Here is a 21,145-nt window from a genome sequence, read left to right as displayed (position 1 = left end):
CAATAATGTAAATTGTCAATATCAAATATGACATCAATATTCATCACAGATGCCAGCGTCGCCTGCTACCACAGTGGATCCTGGAAGGAGACGCCGTCAGCTCCGCCCAGAACTCCTTACTCATTTTAGCCCACCGGCCGTGCCCTCAGGTTACAAACACGCCAATTGCCAATGCCATATTCTTTTGAGAGTTACTTCGTTCCACTGTAAAATGTATTTTTCATCAAAGTGCAGCCAATTTAAAAATAGTGCTATTAATAAAACTGGGTGTTCTTGCTTCTCAGGTTATATGACCATGAGTACTATCCAGGCTGCTCACTGGACCCAACAGTCGTTTGCCTCCCAGGCTGGTCCAATGGCCTTCGGGGTTCAGGCCCCATTGCAAGTGGCCCAGATGCTTCCTGGAGGCCAGCCTGTGATTTGGGGTCAAGCTAACCTCTTCCACTCTCCAGCAACTGGCCAGCAGCAATGGGCATTCGTCCCAGCCCAGACCGTTGGCATGGGGGCACATCCAATTCCAGCCGCAGTGCTTCAGGGTCTGGTCCCCATAGCTGCCATGCGCCCCCACTCCTGTGAACCTCCCGAGGCTTCGTCCAACATCATGAGTCCTCAGCACTTTGTAGACTCTAAGCACACCCTAAACACGGACCCCCAGGAGGAATCCATAACTGTTCACATCTGCACAAGCAAACAAGACACTGCACAGCCCTCTGGGAAACCGATCATGGACTGCACTGCTGAGCTTGACTTATCACAGATGAAATTGACCTCAGGGTCATCGATATCACCATCCCCAACTGACTCTTGTGAGTTCAAAACACTACGGCCAACGATTGAGATTTATCACGTGACATGCATTATTCATACTCATTTGATTCCCTTTCCATAGGTGCTACTCCTGGTCCTGAGCAGGAGACCATGTCCCCTTCAACAGAGCCATTACCCCTGGCTGCAGAAGACAGCTCAGTCAATGAGACAGAAATTTTGGTAACGGTTATGTTTGTTTCACAAGAGATTTTTGGTCAAACCTAATTTTGATGGTCCTCTTTAGACATTCTATTGATAATAAGTAAAGCTGCAACTACATGTCAACTAACTCTCATTAGAGTATTAGTAGACCGTCTGCTTAATATCTGCTAACTCTTTATTGTGCTGCTCCTCCAACAGACATTATTCTGACTATAAGTAACTTTGGAAGTACATGTCAACTTATAATAGTCTACTAATACTCAACCAATACTCTAATGAGCTGTGATTCAGCTAGTTCTGAGGTGTTTTTTTGTTTTTAATCTCATTCTCTCTGTCTTACAGGAAGCCTGTGCTCAAACTCTCAGCACTGATGAGATGCCACCAGATGCTCAGATAAGCCTTCCAGACACTTCACAGCTAGATTCCTAAGAGAGATGTCTTCTGGGTTGGTTTCACTTCCTTCAAACTAATATATACAGGGTTTCCAATCCTTCTCCTGGAGGGGTACTATCTTGCGAAGTTTAGCTTCAGTCTTCTTTAAACAGCTAATCAAGGTCTTTAAGCCTTCTAGGCGAGTGTGTTGGGGTTGTAGTTAAACTCTTCAGGACACTGGCCCCCAGTAGAGCAGGATTGAACACCCCTGTTCTACACAAGGGTTTACAGTGCAAGAAAGCTGGCAGTCTTCAGGTAAAGCCTTTGCCTCTTAGGGCCAGATTTACTAACAGCTTACTCCAGCGCAAACCTTCTTTTGGCGTTAAAAAACTACTTTCAGGATTTACTTAAGACAAGCAGTGAAAAATTAGCGCTGAAAAGGGCGTGGACAGGGTTATTGTTGTGGCTGACCTTATTGCATAAGCATTTGGTCATTTAGCAGACGCTTTTGTCCAAAGTGACTTACAAATTAGGACTAAATAAATAAGCGAGTCATCGTGATGAGGCAAGAAACAACGCAAGAAGTGCTCAAAATACGAAGTTCAGGCATTGTTCAGAGTAGCATAAGCCCGATAAGTGAGGATTTGGTTGTTTTTAATGAGGTTAAGTGCTCACGGAAGAGATGGGTTTTCAGCTGTCTTTTGAAAGTTGTCAGGGATTCTGCATTCCGGATGAGGGTGGGAAGAGCATTACACCAGTTATGGAAATTTGTTGACTAAACCTGTATTTGCATGTTCATCCTTAGGAAGAGTCACCCTGAACAAAGAGAAGAGCACTGTGAGAATCCAAAAATCACAGTGATGCAGATGGGACGTTAAATAACTGTGTTAAACTCTGATGACTGATAACAGAGAAAGTAAAATCTATTTTAATAAATGAAGTAAACCTTTACCGTCTACAAGTAGCCACTGTCTATTAAAATGACTTTAAAATGAAATATTTTTTGTAAAATATTACTAAGCTGTCACAATATGGGAAAATGGACCAGTGAGATCAAAGTTTAACTGCACTTTGAGATTCATTTCAATTGATATTTGTAATGCACAGAGATACATTCACGTTTTGATTTCTTGATTGAGGTGATTTTATCACCTAGGAAGCTGTGTAGAAGAAGACAAAAAGCATTGGTCAAAATAATGTTGCTTTTCTTTTTCTTGGAAGGAATTATTATACTAGATGTTGGCATTGTGGTGAGGCTTCTTACATTTATTTATTTTTTTTGAAAAGCAAATTGACACATTTTCTTTTAGATTTTATACAATGATATATGTTTATTTAAAAATGAACATTTTTAATAAGAATTTTCAAATAATTAAAATATCTAACATTTTCTAGCTTCACTGTGTATAATGATACTTTCAATGTTATATGTTTTTTGAATGTCAAAACATATTTGTTGAATTTAAAAAAAAAATCTTCTGTTTTGAGGTTTGATTTACTCTGTGTTGAAAGTTCAGTGTGGTTCATGAGCTATACTGTATATTCTACCTCTTCAGGGTTTTACTGACAAACTATTCCATTCTGCATTTTCCTCTGTGAATCTGTCAGAGTCGAAGGTCCTTGTTAATGGCTTCAAGTGTCATTGAATCAAGAAGAGTTGCAGATAAAGCGGTTCAAAGACAGTTACTATCTGGATATCTGTCTACTTTATTACAAAAAAATATCACTAGAATCAGTTTAATTTCTTTGTTGTACTGTAGTCCTTTTTTTTGTGTGATAAAAATGTAAAAAAAAGTGCCATTTTAAGTTTTGTCCTACTCTGTACTGGTGCATTTTTAGTTTGCCTTATTTTGTCAAGTAAGAAAAAGGAGTAATGATGGGATTAATAGATTGATATAAACTCCATTTGATTTACTAGAAAACATGACTATATGTAGCTAATTATCATTAAGCTTGATTCAATGATAAATCCTGAAGACTAACAGCAAATCAACTGAAATAAAGCAAATATGTTGGTGTCATTGGTTAGATTTGTTTACATCACATTTTTTTATATATATTTACTGTCCACATGATTTTACTTTTTCAATGGGCAAAATATAATTGTTTACATTATCATTTGGTATTGGGTAAATATGACCTTTATGTTTTCATAAATCACTCCACTTAACATTGTTGATGTCATTATTAGATTTTGTATTAAGTTTAAGGTTGATTCTTACACTAACATACGGTGTAAGATTCAACAGACTGTGTATAACTCATTCAGCACATGCTCATTAAAATTCACTCTCTGTCTGAGAAAAAGGAGTGCAATTGTTTCACTTTGTGAGTTTTCTAAACATCCTAAAATTTTTGGATGTCATTTTCAGCTGGCAATAGTTCTGCTTTTTATTTCTATTTTTATCTCTGGATTAAAAATTAAAATTCAGCATGAAACAAACGTTGCGATAGTCTTTTGTTTCTTGTGATATTGCGAATGCTGCAATCTCATTTGAATTGAAATGCCTTTTATTGTCATTATACACACGTTCAATGAGATTAAAAGCAACTCCTTTTCCAGTGCCAGCATGAAAGAAAAAAAAGAAGAGATATAACAACATAGAATTAAATAAGTAGTGCAAAAGGAGAGGTAAAATTATCAATATTATCAAAAGTATTAAATATTGCACAGTAAGTGAATAGAAGAATGTTGGGGGGTTAGACTGTGAAGTCAGTGCATATGTGAGTTCAAAGTGGTTATTGCTTTTGGAAAAAAACTGTTCTTAAATCTGTTGGTCCTTGTTCTAATGCAGCTGTAGCGCATCCCTGAGGACAACTGGTTAAACAGATCAAAGCCAGGGTGGGAGCTGTCCTTGATGACGCTTTTCGCTCTGCTAAGGCAGCGGGAGGTGTAAATGTCCACCAAGGAGGGGAGAGGGAAGCCGATGATCTTCTGTGCTGCCTTTACTCCTCTCTGAAGCCTCTCCCTGTCTGCCACGGTGCAGCTGCCGTACCATACTGCGATACAGTTCGTCAGTAGGCTCTCGATGGACGAGCGGTAGAAGGTCAGCAGCAGGTTGGAAACCAGGTTGCAGGAAGCAAAGTAAAGTGTGAGATGCAGTGGTGTAAAGCACGCCACCACTGGACTCTAGAGCAGTGGAGACGTGTTCTCTGGAGTGACCAGTCACACTTCTCTGTCTGGCAATCCGATGGACAAGTCTGGGTCACTCTTCATGCTTCAGCATGTCAAGGCATGTTGGACAATTTCATGCTCCCAACTTTGTGGGAACAGTTTGAGGATGTTCCTGTTCCAACATGACTGCGCACCAGTGCACAAAGCAAGGTCCATAAAGGCATGGATGATCGAGTTTGGTGTGGAGGAACTTGACTGGCCTGCACAGAGTCCTGACCTCAGCCCGACAGAACAGCTTTGGGATGAATTAGAGCGGAGACTGGGAGCCAGGCCTTCTCGTCCAACATCAGTGCCTGAACTCACAAATGCGCTTCTTGTAGAATGGTCAAAAATTCCCATAAACACACTCCTAATCCTAGTGGAAACTATATATATTAGTTACACTGAAATTTCCCATCTACCATACTTGTTCTGCATGAGGAAAGAATATGCTCAAGGTTAGCTGGCCTTCTACAGAGCGTGCAATTGGGGCTTTCTGCCACCCCACTAGTATGAGGTTTGATGGAGTAGGTGTCATGCATGGAACACAGCAATAACTTGATCCAGTGCTCTTCCATGATAGGACACGATAGGACTTCAGTGTTAATTCCTCTAATTTATGGGGTATTGTTCCATAGGTGTTGGTCAGATCAAGCCACAGGACTGTCAGGTCACTCTGGTTCCTCTTTGCATCTTCAGTAATATTAGAAATTATGCTGGTATGCTCAAGACAACCAGGAACCCCCCTAACTCCCCTTTTTTGAACTGATGTGTCTGTATACTTGTTGTCAAACATGAAAGTGGTCAGCCTTTCAGCTAAAATCCCCAAAAGGATATTTCCCTCCACATTGAGGAGTGATAACTGACTGATATCTGTGGAATTCTCCTCTTTCGGGAAGCAACATCCCAGACAGTACTTTTCTCCAATAGTGTGCAGGAAAGTGGCGCTCGTAAAGAATCTCAGGCCAGTGCTCACAGTCTGTGCTTGTTGTTGTTAAAGCCCGACTCCGATGAGTCAAACTTTTAATATGAAGGTCCAACAAATTAATCAGGTACATGATACCCTCATATCTTTCCAAAAGTAAACTATTGCTCTGCACTAAAATATCCAATCTATCCCACATTACACGTTGAATTCGGAAAGTTCTTTGTATTATCTTGGCACCTTCTGCAACAGGTTTCTCTGTGATCCAATCCTGTTTACATGAAAAAAGCTGCTCCCAAGGTTTGAGCTAACGGACCTGTTGCTGTGAGAGCAACTCCGGGATGAGCGTGATGGTGTGTGTATGTGTGTGTGTGCGTGTGTTGAAGTGAGCGCAGTGGCTGATGGCTGAGTTAGGTGTAGCCTTAACTCTTGTTAGTTGTGAGCCTGCAGTGGTTGCTAACTGTCCTTGCTACTAGATATTGTCTCTGTCTCTTACTTTTGTATATGAAAATTAAATAAAATTATCCCCTTATTATCTCCAAACCTGCAATAATTTGTTAAATAACACAAATATACATTGTTTTTAATCTCATTTATTAACCATTGTCTTTGCTGCTGATCTTCAGTGATCCAATTCAACCAAACTAAGCAAAAATGACTAGATAAATGTCACATTTGTGTTTCATTTTTTGTTTTTATTGCTGAAAAGGGTTGAAGTTTCTTCTCCTTTGTTCTATTCTTCCATGGCCGAGAATGGCAGCGCAGCTGAAAGGCACCCTCTGCTGTTCAGGCATGAATCTGCAGTTAATGCAGGCTGAGGCGTATGGAAGGGCCTTTGCATTTAGAACAAGCAAGCCCAGGTGATAAAAAATAATACAAAAGTAATGTAACTGTCATATGTTCCCTTAGTCTTGGTTGGACTTTTATGTTTCTCCCTGTCCTGTGTGCCCTGTTGTAGTCCACTGTAGTTTTCTTCTGTTGATTAGTCTCCCCGGGTGTGTCTTAATAATCTGTTATCTTGTTATGCTTGTTTGCCCCTGTGTATATATATAGCCCTTGTGTTTCTCTTGTGCTCTGTTAGTCAGTGTTTGGTGTTCTCCATGTGTACGTTCTCTATGTTCTCTGTGTTTCCTGGTTGTTGTGTTTGCATTTTTGTTAAACTCTTGTTAAACCCAATTATAGTAACAATTACGTATACAATATTGTAATGCATTTCTTGCTTTTAAAAGTAACTTTCCCCAACACTAATTGTGGACATACTGTACAACTTCAGCCAGTTTGTCTGTCATTGTTATGTAGTTGCTGTTGTTTTTTGTTTTTAGGCATGTATTACAACTAGAAAAAAACTCTCCATACATTCGGAAAGAGAGGTTAAGCAGTGAATTAAGTTGCATATTAGAAAATAACTGCGAAAAGCTTGAAAATAATCATACTTCTAGAAAAGCATGTAAATTGTAAAAATAAGAAAAAAAGTCTGAAAAACAAAGAATGTAAAAGTAATATCTCAAGTCAGTAAATGTAAATAAGATCATTAATGTTTAACAGAGAGTCCAATGGTTACATGAATGCAGCTCAAAACAAACACTTTTCTATTGATTCTGTCTGCTCGCTTTGATTGGACTCATTTACGAGAAATCAAGACTTCAAATAACACATCCTGGAAAAGCCGGAATGCCTGAAGGTTTTTGATTTGTTCTAATCATAAAAGGAAAACACATTAAAATACATTAGATGTTATGTTTTTAAAAAGTTATTTGATGGCTCAAAATAAATATTTATAGTTTTATTGCAAAACGTTGCTAGTATGAAAAATGAAATGCTCTCTAATACAAGTAATTTAATATTATAGAGGTGCAGGATTGAACTGCAGCACTGTCTGTTGTGTATAAAAGTGGACGTGTGTGAATGTTGTCAGAGATTAGAGGAGGGGCTGCTGGGTAGGGTTGAGGGTTTAAGGTCTGTTAGTGTGTTATCCAGTCTACTATTATCTAGGTTTACTTGACATTACAATGCAAAGTTTTCTAAGAGCTAATTCAGCTTACAGCGAAACAATACTTTTTCTGGGCATTATATGGTACGTAGGAACATTTTACTTTATGAGCATGAATGCACAGTGTATTTGCTTGGTTTCCACTTCAGTTTGAAGGATTCACTTTTTGATGTAATTATTTTGGTCAGTGTGATCTATTCAGAGAATTGTTGACCATTTAGTTTTGTGACTGTGGTGTTCAGTGGACTGTAGACAGGAACATTATCAATCTGTTATTATAAAATAAAATATACAAAAATACCAATAATTTTGGGGGAAAAAAAACATAAACCCCCATCTCTCTCATACATTTTATCATACAGTACATTATCATACATATGGTAATAAAAATGATTGGTAACACTTTACAATAAGATTCATTGGTTAACATTAGTTAATGTATTAACTAACATGAACTAACAATGAGCAATATATTTGTTACAGTATTTATTAATCTTAGTTAATGTTAGTTAATAAAAATACAGCTGTTCATTGTTTGTTCATGTTAGTTCACAGTAACTATGTTAACAAATACAACCTTTGATTTTAATAATGTATTAGTAAATGTTGAAATTAAAATTAACTAAGATTAATAAATGCTGTAGAAGTATTGTTCATTATTAGTTCATGTTAACTAATGAACCTTATAGTAAAGTGCTACCAAAAATGATCATACATATTACTTTCATAAAGATCTTGATGGTTTATTAAATAAAATAAACTAAAAACATGAATCTGCTTCCAACAGTGCTGTAGTGCTTTGTAGTTCAGGAGACGCTGTACAGTCGCCCAAAGCCCTAGTGGACTGCTCACTGTCTGAATGGACTCCATGGACGCGCTGTGACCCCTGCTATAAGAAGAGGGTGAGCTAGTATTCTGCATATTGTCTGGTTGTCTGTCTGGTCCTTTATACTGTATGTTTATTCATTTATTTATCACCAAAAACTACACTAACACATTTGGGGTGTGCAGAGGAATAGAATATATATTTATTATAAATATTTGTATGTTTTTTTTTCTGAAGAGACACAATCCATTTATTTGATGAACAGGCTTTTATTCACAAAGAAACATTCATCAACTGACACATCAGATATGTAAAAAGTAAGCTACAGCATATTTGCTTGACATGCGAGAACCAATGAGGTTCATTCTCGTGTTACGCAGCACGTTTGAGCTTCAGAAAGAACCAATGAGGTTTGTTCTTGCGTGTCAAGCACGTGCAGTTAAGCTTCTGTTTGTTCGCTGATCAAAGTTTTTATCTCCCTTTATCTTCAGTTTCGCTATGCCACACTTATCCAGCCGTCTGAGTTTGGAGGAGAGCCGTGTCATTATCATGGCAGAGAGGAGGAATCCTGCACTGCTCCATCACGATACTCCTGCCAGAAACCCACTCCATGCCAAGGCTTCCGTTGTACTACCACAGGTGACCTTCACACCACCATTGTCCCTACGCATAGCAAAGAACTGTAATATATACAGGGCCTAAACTAACTTTTTGCCACACCTGCCAATGGCCAGTTACTGCAGAAAATGTACCGCAGGGCTGCCAACTCTCACGCATTGAGCGTGAGACTCACGCAATTGACACTTTTCACACGCTCTCACGCCACACATCCATTTTCTCACACACAGAAAAATTGCGGAGCAAAGAGGTACTTTTAATATTAAACTAATTCTCAGCTCTTATTCCGTCAATTTTATTACGAAATTCAGACAAAAATACGTTTGGCGCTTGTAAATGTGACGTGACAGACTTCAAGTGCACGTGAACCGATCATCTGTTACTTTTTTCTTTAAAGATGCAGTACAACTTACCGAAAGTATACATAATATCGACCAATTAGTGTTTTTCAACCACGGAAAGAGGTCAATATATAATAGCAAGTCTATGTACAAGTCACATTACGTTACATTTAGCTCAGGAAAGCCATTTAATGACCATAGCATGTTAATTGAATAGAAAAAATAGCTTGAGAGGAGATTTTGCTGAGCACTATATTACATATTTATTATATTTTTACTTATGTCATTAAATAATTGTTATTATAACAAAAACTGCATTATATTTAATTTCATTTGATATTTTTAACCTTTAATAATACCAGCAGATTGGGCCCTCTATGTTTACAGCATTAGGTGAGATAATTTTTTTTAATAAAATTTAAAATAAACATGTATCCAAATTAGTCAATATTGAATCAAAATCGGAATAAAATCACAAGAATGGAATTGAAATCTTGTAATTTTTGTTTAGTTACCAAATGTTGACAATCACAGTTACACTTATTGTGATGCAATATTTGTTTATACACCCTCCCCCCCCCCAAAATTCATTAAAATGTTACCGGCCAACTGGCGATTGACACTGTTTCATATACTCGCCAACACAGATTTTATATAAATATTTAGGCCATGTGTGTATATATATATATATATATATTCAAAAGTTTAGACTACAGTTCTGCCATTAATGAATAACTACACAGGAATAAATGGGTAACAGAATTTTTTTGGATTTGGTAACATCTTGGAGTCATACTAGTTACTATGATCTTCGCGAATATCTAAATGGATTGTCATTTTTAGTAGGTCCTAAAAACTGCATGTAAAAAGCCATTTCTTTAACATTATCCATAGTTAGTTCTGTAATGTCCAGTACACATTGTATGATTTTGGGCTGTCCCAGATGAAAGATGACCAGTCGTGGAGATTTCTATGGTCTTGGCTCCTAAATGCCACTAAAACTTAAAACTACTTTCCTTAAGCTCCGTTTGCAGAATTGTCATGCCAAGTTGTCCTCTTTCCCCTAGCCATGACCACGTCCATATTCTCCTCTTTCGCTTCCTCCTCTTTTCAGCACACATAAAAAACACAATTGCCAAAGTGTGATTTGTCTTGCTCTGTTTGTTCACCACTAACACATGCTGATGGTGTTTTATTCTTCTATACTAACTTGTGTCGTAGCCTACGATTCAATAGGTGTCATCATCGTACGGTCTACATACATGTCGTACCCAAGTTTATTAGATCCAGTGTTATTTGTAATGATCGCATTGGATTGCACAGTCTGTAGCGGGCATACGAGGGCTGATCAAATGTATGAATTATTAACAGCTTACTCAAATAATAAGTCTGCTATTACCTATTTAATATGTAAGTGGTTAATTGTAAAAGTAGTGTTTAAAAAGCTTTTATGTTCGGCATGTTATTGATTGGTTTAACATTAATAATGTTACATTAAAACATAAAAAAATAGTAGTCACGGCATTCAGTGTTATTGCTTGCTTATTAGTTAATCAGAGATTCTTGTTCATTAGTAGTTTCTAGAATGTTAATGCTGCATTACTCATTTGTTCCTGCAATGTAATAATTAAACAAAGGACACGAGTGTGACAGCTGTGTGTGTGTTACAGGTCGCTGTGTGCCGGAGGGTCTTCGCTGTAATGGCGATGATGACTGTGGCGATGGTTCTGATGAACAGGGCTGTACTAAAGTGTACAAAGCATGCAAACAGCCAACTGAGGAATATTATGGAATCGAGCATCTTGCCAAAGGGTGCGTGTGTTTAATACACTCCTGTACTCACCTATTCCTATTGCACTCACTTTTAAAAACTGCAGCTCACCGATGGATCTCGACTTTTTAATTGTTGTACAGGCCTGCATTTCCTTTATTCCTTTCCTGGTAATGCCATGTTGACCTTTGGCAAGTTTTACCCTTGTGTTTATAGTGCATCCAGTAGCTTTGTGAGCAGAATGGACAAAAAACTCAAATAGTTGTCCAGGGATAATCTCCCTCCACTGCAGTTTCATTTACAAATTCAAATGTCATGTTGTGTTGTTTAAGACACAAAAACTTATTTTGGCGCATTGTTTTAAACTGAATTAACATCCTTCTGACCTTTTGCCACGGGTTACTATAATGACCTAAATCATGCATAAATGAAATAATGTAAAGCAATATTCATTTTTGATGGAGCAAATTTGGGTGTTCTTCCCCTTGTGAAAGAGAATTGATTAATTGTATTGTCACGTGTGGCTGTAGTAATGAAGCACACAACGAAGAAACTCATAGAATAGTCTTTAATCCAATAATAAAGGAACAGGAGATAACAGGGAGCAACACAACCACATAAACTGAAACAAGACCGAACAAATAACTGAGGAAACTAGAAGCTTAAATACACAGGAAGAGTAATCATGGTCAAAACAGAACAGGTCTTAACTAATTCAGAACCAAGGGGACCAACTAGGGAGCTAAGGCAAATTTTACGGAAATAATATACTTAAGTATATAAAAATACACTTAAGTGTAAACTAAATGTAATGATTTCAGACACTTAATTTCCTGTTAATGGAAATTAAATTAATGTAATATAGTTTAAATGCTGAACTTTAGAGTGTGTTTTGACCTACTTAAGTACGACTTATATTGACATGTTTAAATGTAATTTCATAATTACTTATATTGTTTTTGAAATATATCCAAATGTGCTGACAAGCATTTATGGTGACCTAAAATACAGATTAATGTAATTTCTATTAAAACTTGTATGTCATTTAAACATATTTGTCATGCATACATTTGTAATGACAAAGTTTTGCACATGATTTAGTATGTTTAAATATATTAACTTCAAGTACTTTACACATGCTTTAGGATGTGTCAACATCAAAATAAGTGTTCTTAATAATAATAATAATAATAATAATACAAATAATACATTTTATTTGTAATGCGCCTTCTAAGACTCAAGCGCTACAGCAGTACAGAACAAAATACTCAAACATGGGGGAAAAATACAATTATCAAAAAATACACAGCACTAAAATATAAATTAAAAGCTTGACTAAAAAGATGTGTCTTAAGAAGTTGCTTAACACAATCCACAGAAGCAGCATCCCTAATGGATGCAGATAATGCGCGTTATAGGAAAAGGCCCTTCCCCCCATGGTTTTTAATTTACAACGTTAAGTCTGACACAGAGATCGACATTTTTGTTGCTCTTGTACTTGATGCCAAATGTAAAAACTGCCATAGATAAGAGATAACTTGTTCTTCATTCCTAGAATCAACATTTTGAACGGTAAACTGGAAGCAGTGGTGCTTGATAACCGATACTACGCTGGTGGCTGCTTGCCTCATTTCATCCAGGATGTTCGCTTCAGGAAGCCATATAACATACAGCAGTACACAATAGAGGTATGCTGCATGTTTTAAAATCTATAGCTGCAGTACGTAAGATTTGTGATGTGCTTTTTCAAAACTTTGCTTTATGGAGTTTTGAAACCTTTACGAATCCTTTGTTTTGAGCGTAGCATTAAACTGGCCAAGGCATGTAATTTCAGCAAACAATGCTTTGTTACGCCATATTGTCCCTTCAGGACTGGAGTTGCCCATGCCTGCTTTAATTACTTCTTCGACAAAAGCTTTTCCAATTACACTAGTAACAAATAATGGCAGTTTCAGAACTTTGGATTCTGTTTTGTGTGTGACATAATTTACTTTGTTCCCAGACAAAAGGCTCCTATGATTTCACGCTGGAGGCATACGAGTCTTACAATGAATACTCCAAGAGTGAAAGCAAGGCAACTTTATCCAAGACTAGCGTCTCATTTGGAATTGCTGTTCCTCAGGTGTTTGAATTCAGTTTTAATTACAATGATCACAAATACAAGAAGTCAGTGAAGAAGATGCGCACCTTTTCAGGGACGGTAAGTTGATGTTCTGTCACTAAGGTGAAGCTTCATTTGAACTATATTAACTAAATTTGTGAGATGACAACAGATAAAATCAGAAAATGGCCATTACTATGAAGAACCAAGATTAAACTAGATTTTTACATTTTCTGGCTTGCATTTGCAGAAGTCTATTATGCTAAGGTGCTGTGGCTGGTTGCCAGACCATTGCTTGGGCATTTTGAGTGGATGTTAGGTGGTTTCTTACTGGTCCAAGAGGTCTTCACCCCTGCTCCCGGGGACCCACTGTCCAGTAGAGTTTAGCTCCAATCCTAATTAAAAACACTTGAACCAGTTAATTAAACTCTTGTTTTATTTAAGCTCAGATTGGAAATAAACGTTGCAGAATAGTGGATCAAGTCCTTCACTGTAAATATGTTGGATTTTTTACCAATGTTATTGTCTGCCACTTAGCCTGGTCAGATGAAATAAGCCACATGGTTTCAGAGATATTTCATATGTGTAGCAAACGTTACAGGAGGAATTACACTAAAGTTCAGGGTTAGGGGTATGATTAGATTACTTTATATTCACTAAGTATAAATAATTGTAATAGTGGTGCTGGTCTTAGCAAACACCACTAACTATGAAAAAAAAAGTTGGAAATGAATAATATTGATAAAAGAAGAATGATAACCAGACTGTGAAATCTATAATTTGGAGCCAACCATGACTTTATTCTGTGTTGTCCTCAGAAAAAGAAATTCATCCGAGCACACTCTGAGCTTGAGGTAGCCCGCTATGCTTTAAAGAGCGCAAACCTGGTGCTACACCCTGAATTCCTGTCCCGCTTGCGTGCCCTGCCACTGGAATACACATATGGAGAATATCGGCAGATCTACAGTGACTATGGGACACATTTCATCAAAGAGGCAACTCTCGGTGGAGATTTTGAATATACTGTTGTCCTCAATGATGAGCGACTTGAAAAATCTGGTAGGTAAAAGCAAGGAAAAATAGTATGTGATCAAAACAAGGACTATCCTGTTATTCCAAAAGATGAGCCTACACTGAGGGTTTTTCTTTCATTATAGGATACACACTTGAAGAAACCAAGAAATGTGTTCAGTTTGGACTGAAAGTTGGAGCCAATATTGAGGGAGTGTATTTGGGTGCAGGATTTTCAGTTGGTAACTGCAAAGGCCTGTTGGAAGAGCTTGGAGGTGAGCAAATCCACAATTACACTGTTCAGATCAAATAACCTGAAAGTTGAAGCAAGCATTTCTTGACTTTTAAAATAATTTCTCCTACCTCAGCTTAATGTGCAGAGACTGCACCATTGAACAGTGACTCAACAAAGTTGAGAAAAGTTTATGTTAACTGCAAATTTCAGCAGCATCTGCCAATGGGAGTGGGGTCAGGAGTGCAACATAATCCGTCTCTTGTAAAATAATCTTGTAATCCTTACAGTCAGAAATTACCCTATGGCTAATTACTGCAATGTGTTAGGTGCTTGAAGTGTTAGGCTGGCCACACACTTGAAGATTTAAAGCCTGATTTTGAGCCTGTTTTGCGCTCCCAAGCGATCAGGGGTGTGGCCCAATTCGAGGCTTCTGGCAACCGACTTTTTGTCCAAAAAAATCCTCAATTGTGTGGTGTCAAACATGTTTGATATTTACAACTCTTGATCTGGCTGCCTCTGACGTGATACCCACGATAGCCAATGAGAGCGAGCAAGCTTTACCAACCAGCCGCAAAAGAGTATTTGTTGAAAGTGGAATTGACCGTAGTTGGACTTCTATTTAGAGTTGTGCAAGTAGGACCAGTTATATTGATGATGTGCCCTGGATGGGAGTGAGGTTTAGGGGGGTGAATGTAATGGTGAGTGTTACCTGGGTGAGTGTGAAAAAGAAAAGTGAAAGTCACATGTGAAGGCCAAGTAGAGTAACCCATACTCGGAATTTGTCCTTTGCATTTTACCCAACCAAGTTAGTAAACACACATTAGGAGTAGTGATAATCACACACACTGCAAACCGTGGACACACACACACCCAGAACAGTGGGCAGCCATTTTTGTTGTGGCGTCCAGGGAGCGATTGGGGGTTAGGAGCCTTGCTGAAGGGGACCTCAGTCATTTCCTGCCGGTATTGAGAATCGAAACTGCAACCTTTTGGTTACCAGTCTGACTCTCTTACCATCAGGCTCCCACGAATACCCTGACCAGCCCACGACTGCAACCTGGCCTCAAGGGGTGCACTTGGAAACTGGATTTGTAACTTGCATTTCCTTGTGTTGCATCTTTGAATGGGGATTCCCAGAAGGCGTGGTTTACATGATTTAAGTCGGTTGAAAATACTTTCCAGGGGAATCCTCGATCGTCAGCACCGTTCACCCCTCTAGCGACAGCCCTGCCTCCCGCTTTCAACATCTCTTATCTTCTCTGAAGATGTGTTTTCAGTCACAAGGGTGGGACAACCTGTCACTCAATGATCAATTGCGAACAACAATGATCCAACAATACAAATGATTCCTGATGGACAAAATCAAGTCTTCTTAAAGTTGTTCAAGAAGACGTTTCACTCGGATAAACATCACAATAAAGAAGAAAAGACTATAGCAACTTCTGTTTAATGTCAATTTTAAGATATCGTGAAAATCCAGTTAGACATGGCTGAATTCATAAGGAGTTTGAGCACTATCAAAACAGTTCTCTACTTGTGTTTAGAAAGCCTGTTTGGAAACAGTCATTAAATCCATTTGCTGCTTGTAGAGAAGATTATCTAATGTTACTAGTGTTTAATTAAACACCCTGTTTTGTTGTCTGACATTTCAGATTCCAATGAAGATAGGGACATGGTGGAAGACGTCTTTATTGTGGTCAGAGGGGGTGACAGTGAAACAGTGTCACGTCTAGCTGCGAAACAGCTCCCAACTCCAGACATTATGCAGCTGTGGGGTGATGCTGTGTTCTACAATCCAGACTTTATTCACAAGAAGGTGACATTTTTCACTCAATATGCATTTCTTTACAAAGCCTCAACTTGTCAACTTAAATCTGAATATTTCTATATCGCTATAGACCAGACAATTAAACTGTTGTCTTCAATTAAAGGGATGGTTCGGAGTAAAATCAACCTAGGGTCCTTTGCACCATGACCTCGAGCCAAACACCCCCCAGAAGCCTTTTTTTCCTTGGTCGGACATTATTTAAGTTAGAGCTTATTTAGAGATATCAGCCGGATGGCTTAGTGCAGGCGCTAATGGATCCAAGGTTGTATCTGGTAAATTACCCCACTAGTAATGCCCAGAATGGCACCAAACTTCTACAGTAGTACAAATAGGTTCTGTACTCATAAAGCGAGGCATTGGAAAGATTGTAAGTACATCAGGAGTTTATTTAAATAACACTTGCCTGACGGCTAATGCTACCGCTAACCCGGACGTCGAGGTCACTTCCGTTATTTGGGAAAAGTTCCTAAAATTCCTGGCAGAAAGCGATGCATAAGGATGTAGTGTAACGATGCCCAGTTCCAGGAGTGCACTAATATTGTGTTGGAAGTACCAGTTTGCAACAATTATTAGTTAACACTAAGTTGACAACACTTTGGAAAAAATAATAATTTGTTGTTTCAAGTATGTTACTTAAGTATGACAATTGTATATTTTATACAACACTGTCTGAGAGAAAAGAGCATCTTGTCACTGCTGCATTTCCCTGAGAAGGGTTTGATTATGAAGAGCCTTCTGTACGCCGCCAAGTAGCATCAGCCTATATTTATTTCTGTGGTTGGGTGTCATGCAATCATCACACCGCGGAGGTGTTCCCCATAGTGTCAGCTGCTGTTGCAGCGTCTCGTTCGCAACTCAGGGAACTAGGGTTGCATTCTTAACCTGAGGATTTTCCTGTACCTGAAAATGCAAGTTAATGTTATTGCATTGGACTAAAATTTACTGACTTCACTCACCCAGAGTCTAATAACAACTTCCCAAAAATATTTTGATATTTTTTGTGGGGTTTTTTTCCACATTGTAACACGTGTGGTGTTCCCGATCAAAAATGACAGGCCTACAAAAAAATTGCTTATAAATTTCTCATTAGGCTACATCATCACCAAATATTGGATTCAATGTTTTTGCCAGCTTGTTTTTCTTTCGATTAGGACAGGTTTTGTATTTATTTCTGAAATTCATTGATTGTAGGCCTCATTGATCTGAGCTTACATACCTCAGCTTTTTGTGATAAAAAAAAAACGTTATTTGTGGATAATTTTGTCAGTTTCACATAAATTACGAAAAAAATTGCACTGTTTATCACACTAGTTTGATTTAATGTTTAACCAGGAAATTCGTTTCGAAATTCATGTACACAAACAAACTATTTTGAGTATTACAGGCTTTCTTTTTCACAGAGATAAACTTTATTCTCAAATCAGGCCTACGATCAATTAGTTTTAAAATAAAAACCTGTCTTAGCTGAGAGAAAACAAGTTGACAAAAATATTGAATCCAATATTTGGTGATAAAATAGCATAATGAGTAATTTTTAAGCTATTTTTTTGTAGGCTGGTCATTTTTGACCATGAACATCACAAGTGTGACTGTGCCAATTTGTTCAAAAAACATTTCAAAACAAATGTATAGCTTAAACATGAGAGCTAACTAGAGTGATAAACCGTGCAAATGTTTTTTCATATTTTATGTAAAACTGACGAAATTATCCACATAACACTTTTTTCACTCAAAAACTGAGACCAAGCACAGATAAATAAGGCCTACGATTTATCAGTTCCAAAAATAAATACAAAACCTGTCCTAATCGAAAGAAAACATGTTGACTAAAAGACTGAATCCAATATTTGGTCATGGTCAATATATCAATATTATAAGCAATTTTTTGCAGGCCAGTAATTTTGGACCGGAAACATCACAAGTGTTATAGGGATTTCAACATTTGTCCTTGATTTTTGATTTCTCTTTGCAAAATCCTGTAATGTTAAATGTTTACAGTTAGAACCACTTTATGAGTTGGTGCCATCCCAAGAATCGAATGCTAACATCCTGAAGAAAAACCTGAGGAGAGCTCTGTCCGAGTACCTGAAAGAAACCAGCTCCTGTCGCTGCTCCCCCTGTCTCAATAACGGCATGGCCGTGCTCAAAGGTGAGAGTAACCACACACCACTAATAATAATAACTATATAGAAATAGTGTTGAGTGTTTTCCTATTATATTCATTCTTTTTTATCAACATTTGAATGTTGGTCATTTTCATAAAAAAAAAAAAAACATTTAGAGAAAATTGTGTTTTTGTCAGACTTCTTCTTGATTGGATTCAGAACAATGATCAAAACCAAAGACTATAGATATAGAAAGATGGTGCACTCGTATTACAATGAATGTGAGAAAGTGCAACACGCAATATGGCGCATAATTTGTAAATATTCTAAGTGTAACAAATGTTGGTAGTTGATTTGATCCTTATGAGATAATATGTGTAATAATTGTCTGTCTCTCGATAGGCACAAGGTGTATTTGTATTTGTCCAGCTGGTTTCAGAGGAGTGAGCTGTGAGATCACCCAGCGAAAAGGTTTGTCTACAGTATCTATAAGAGAGAGATGCTTTGGCCCGGTCTCAAATGCTGCACTCGATGTGGATGCCCATTCATTTCAAGAGCTTTCCCATGTGTTTATTTATGATTTAGAAGTTCTGATTGGGCTCTTTAGACCAGCAGAAAGGGTGCTTGTATTCATCAGTATCATGAATAGATATTGTACTCAAAAATACATTCAGTTTCAGTTTTTAAAGTACTTTATTAGCATTTGATAGTGACAGTCAACTGACCACTATACAAAATTTAAGAGAAAAGTTACTAGAGGCCATGTTAAAATTGGTGTTTCAGGGACCGTTTGCAATGGAGTTACTATCTTTAGATAAGTCTTTAGATATACAAAAACGGTGCACTTGTAATGAATGGGAGAAAGTGCAACACACAGTATGGCAGAGTAAGTCCAGCCTTCTAAATAAAATAGCCAATCGCTGATTGATAAAGTCATTGCATCTCTGCAGCTTCTACGTTTTAAAAATTATTAAACATTATTTTTAACAAATTTAAAATGAATATAGACTTTTACATAACAGAATATTGCTATGCAACAAAAATAATGTATCTTCTATTTCTCTTCTGCATTTCAGTTTGCGTAGTAAGCTAGTTTAGTTTAAATTTGGCATTGAATAATATGAATATTGTTGGATCTCTTGACAAATTGCATGTGAATATTTTTTCTTTTCTTTTTTTTCCTCATTTGTAAGTCACTTTGCACTAAAGCTTGTGCTAATTGAGAACACATAATCTAACTCATGTTTCTTGTCATCCGAACACTCTCAGCATTGGCGGTGGATGGCAGCTGGAGCTGCTGGTCTTCATGGTCCACATGTTCGAGGAGGACCCAGCTTCGCACCCGCCGATGTGACAATCCAGCCCCGCAGAATGGAGGAGCAGCATGCCCTGGGTCTCAAGAGGAATCAGCGGATTGCCTCTAACATGCGTGTCATCTATCTATCTCTCTATCTATCTATTTCACAAACAATAAGATCTCTTTACATTTCGGGGTTTCTCAGAAGCGGAAGCCGTCATAGTTAGCCATCATAAACTTCTATAGGGCTGAACAGGAGATGACAGCAAATATAATTTTTGTATTTGCTGTAATAGCAAAAGAATGAAGAATCTGTGGTAGTGTTTCCGTGACTTTCCAAATGAGGGAAAATATTATTGATTACAGCATTCACAGCATTTTCTTTTTCATTTAATGCCAAGGTAATGTAACACAATACAGCATTATAAATGTGCATAACATTTTCAAAAAAGCAAAAATAACAACAGAAATATTTCCTATATTGATAAGAAGAAACACGTCATCACAGTCTGTGAAAAGGGTCCATAGTATTAAAAAGACTTAACGTAAATCATATAGTTACTCATTGTTGTAAAAACTTTCCTTTACTCTGCCGAATATGGTGGGCATACATAAATAAATCAATTTCTTTAACAAGAGCTGTAATAATTGCTAGAAAAAAGTAATTATTTCACTGATATTTTCTGTATGTGTGAAACATGAAAATATGTCTGTATTATTCCCCAAAACTGTGAGTTTTTTCATGACAATGAAGTATATTCTCATTATTGTAATTTTTCAGATGTTTTGCTTTGGGGGAAATTTAGTGTTAAGAAATGAATGTTAATACAAAAGGCACACACCTGTCTATATAAGGTCCCACAGTTAACAGTGCATATTTAGCTGGAGAAATGAAGCTTTGTGAAGCACTGGGGCTTTCTCACTCGACTGTATTGTAAAATGGTGAATTACTCGAAGCTTTTCAACACGTTGCACACTAACAACATCTTGTGGTCAAAAGGTGGAAATGCTGCCTATCACCAAATATGAAATATAAGTTGTAAACATGTATTTTGTGACTCTCTGCGTATAACACCATTTAATGGCTTGTTGAGCCACGAGACAACCTCCTCTTTGCTCGATATGAGGTAAACTGAGCGAGCTATTATATATGAACGCACATTGAGTTAACCTGCTCTCTATAAAGCTAACACAACACAGAATGGAACAAACATAACATGAAGGACTGTACACAAAATGACAACATCTGCATAAATGAAATATGTATTTTGGGCTTTCTCTGCATATACAGTGTGCACAGCACAGCCAAGTGTACATGCCATCAGAAGGATTTCTTACTGTGGTTGCAACTAGCTAATATTCTGGTCTGGTGCTTCTTATTTTAAGATAATAATATGAAAAATATATAATAACTGAATAATATATAACCAACACTACGAGTCAGAGGTTTAGACACACTTTATTATCTTTCCTACATTCATGAAGCATTAAACACATACATGTTTTAGTAAAATTTAACTGATGTCATTTGTGTTCTTTGTATGTTTGAATTTGATCATTATCGAAACTCTGAAATGCAAGATGAAAAAAAAAGTCCATTTT

At 37.4% G+C, this 21,145-nt stretch overlaps 2 protein-coding genes across 2 annotated transcripts in view; both read left to right on the top strand.

Moving 5' to 3' along the window:
- dab1b (DAB adaptor protein 1b) overlaps nt 1-3,777 on the top strand; it is a gene marked incomplete at its 5' end in the record, with an annotated part of 37,150 nt that extends 33,373 nt beyond the window's left edge. The window contains 5 exons of the mRNA XM_081374156.1: nt 50-149; nt 285-806; nt 890-987; nt 1,312-1,414; nt 2,147-3,777. Coding sequence (XP_081230282.1) covers nt 50-149; nt 285-806; nt 890-987; nt 1,312-1,398 — 807 coding nt within the window. The 3' untranslated portion in view covers nt 1,399-1,414; nt 2,147-3,777. The remainder of the gene's footprint in view (nt 1-49; nt 150-284; nt 807-889; nt 988-1,311; nt 1,415-2,146) is intronic.
- Nucleotides 3,778-7,333: 3,556 nt separating this feature from the next.
- c8b (complement component 8, beta polypeptide) lies at nt 7,334-21,059 on the top strand. The gene is made up of 12 exons (XM_081374154.1): nt 7,334-7,494; nt 8,198-8,312; nt 8,728-8,875; nt 10,866-11,007; nt 12,522-12,654; nt 12,969-13,166; nt 13,886-14,126; nt 14,225-14,353; nt 15,966-16,129; nt 18,140-18,290; nt 18,649-18,717; nt 19,516-21,059. The coding sequence occupies exons 1-12, from the start codon at nt 7,430-7,432 to the stop codon at nt 19,668-19,670; spliced, it is 1,710 nt and encodes a 569-aa protein (XP_081230280.1). The 5' UTR covers nt 7,334-7,429; the 3' UTR covers nt 19,671-21,059.
- The last annotated feature ends 86 nt before the right edge of the window (nt 21,060-21,145 follow it).

The sequence above is a fragment of the Scardinius erythrophthalmus genome, assembly GCF_964197995.2.
Source record: "Scardinius erythrophthalmus genome assembly, chromosome: 9".
NCBI classification, from domain to species: Eukaryota; Metazoa; Chordata; class Actinopteri; order Cypriniformes; family Leuciscidae; genus Scardinius; species Scardinius erythrophthalmus.
The sequence above is the reverse complement of the archived record's forward strand: the minus strand, read 5'-3'. Positions and strand labels throughout refer to the sequence as shown.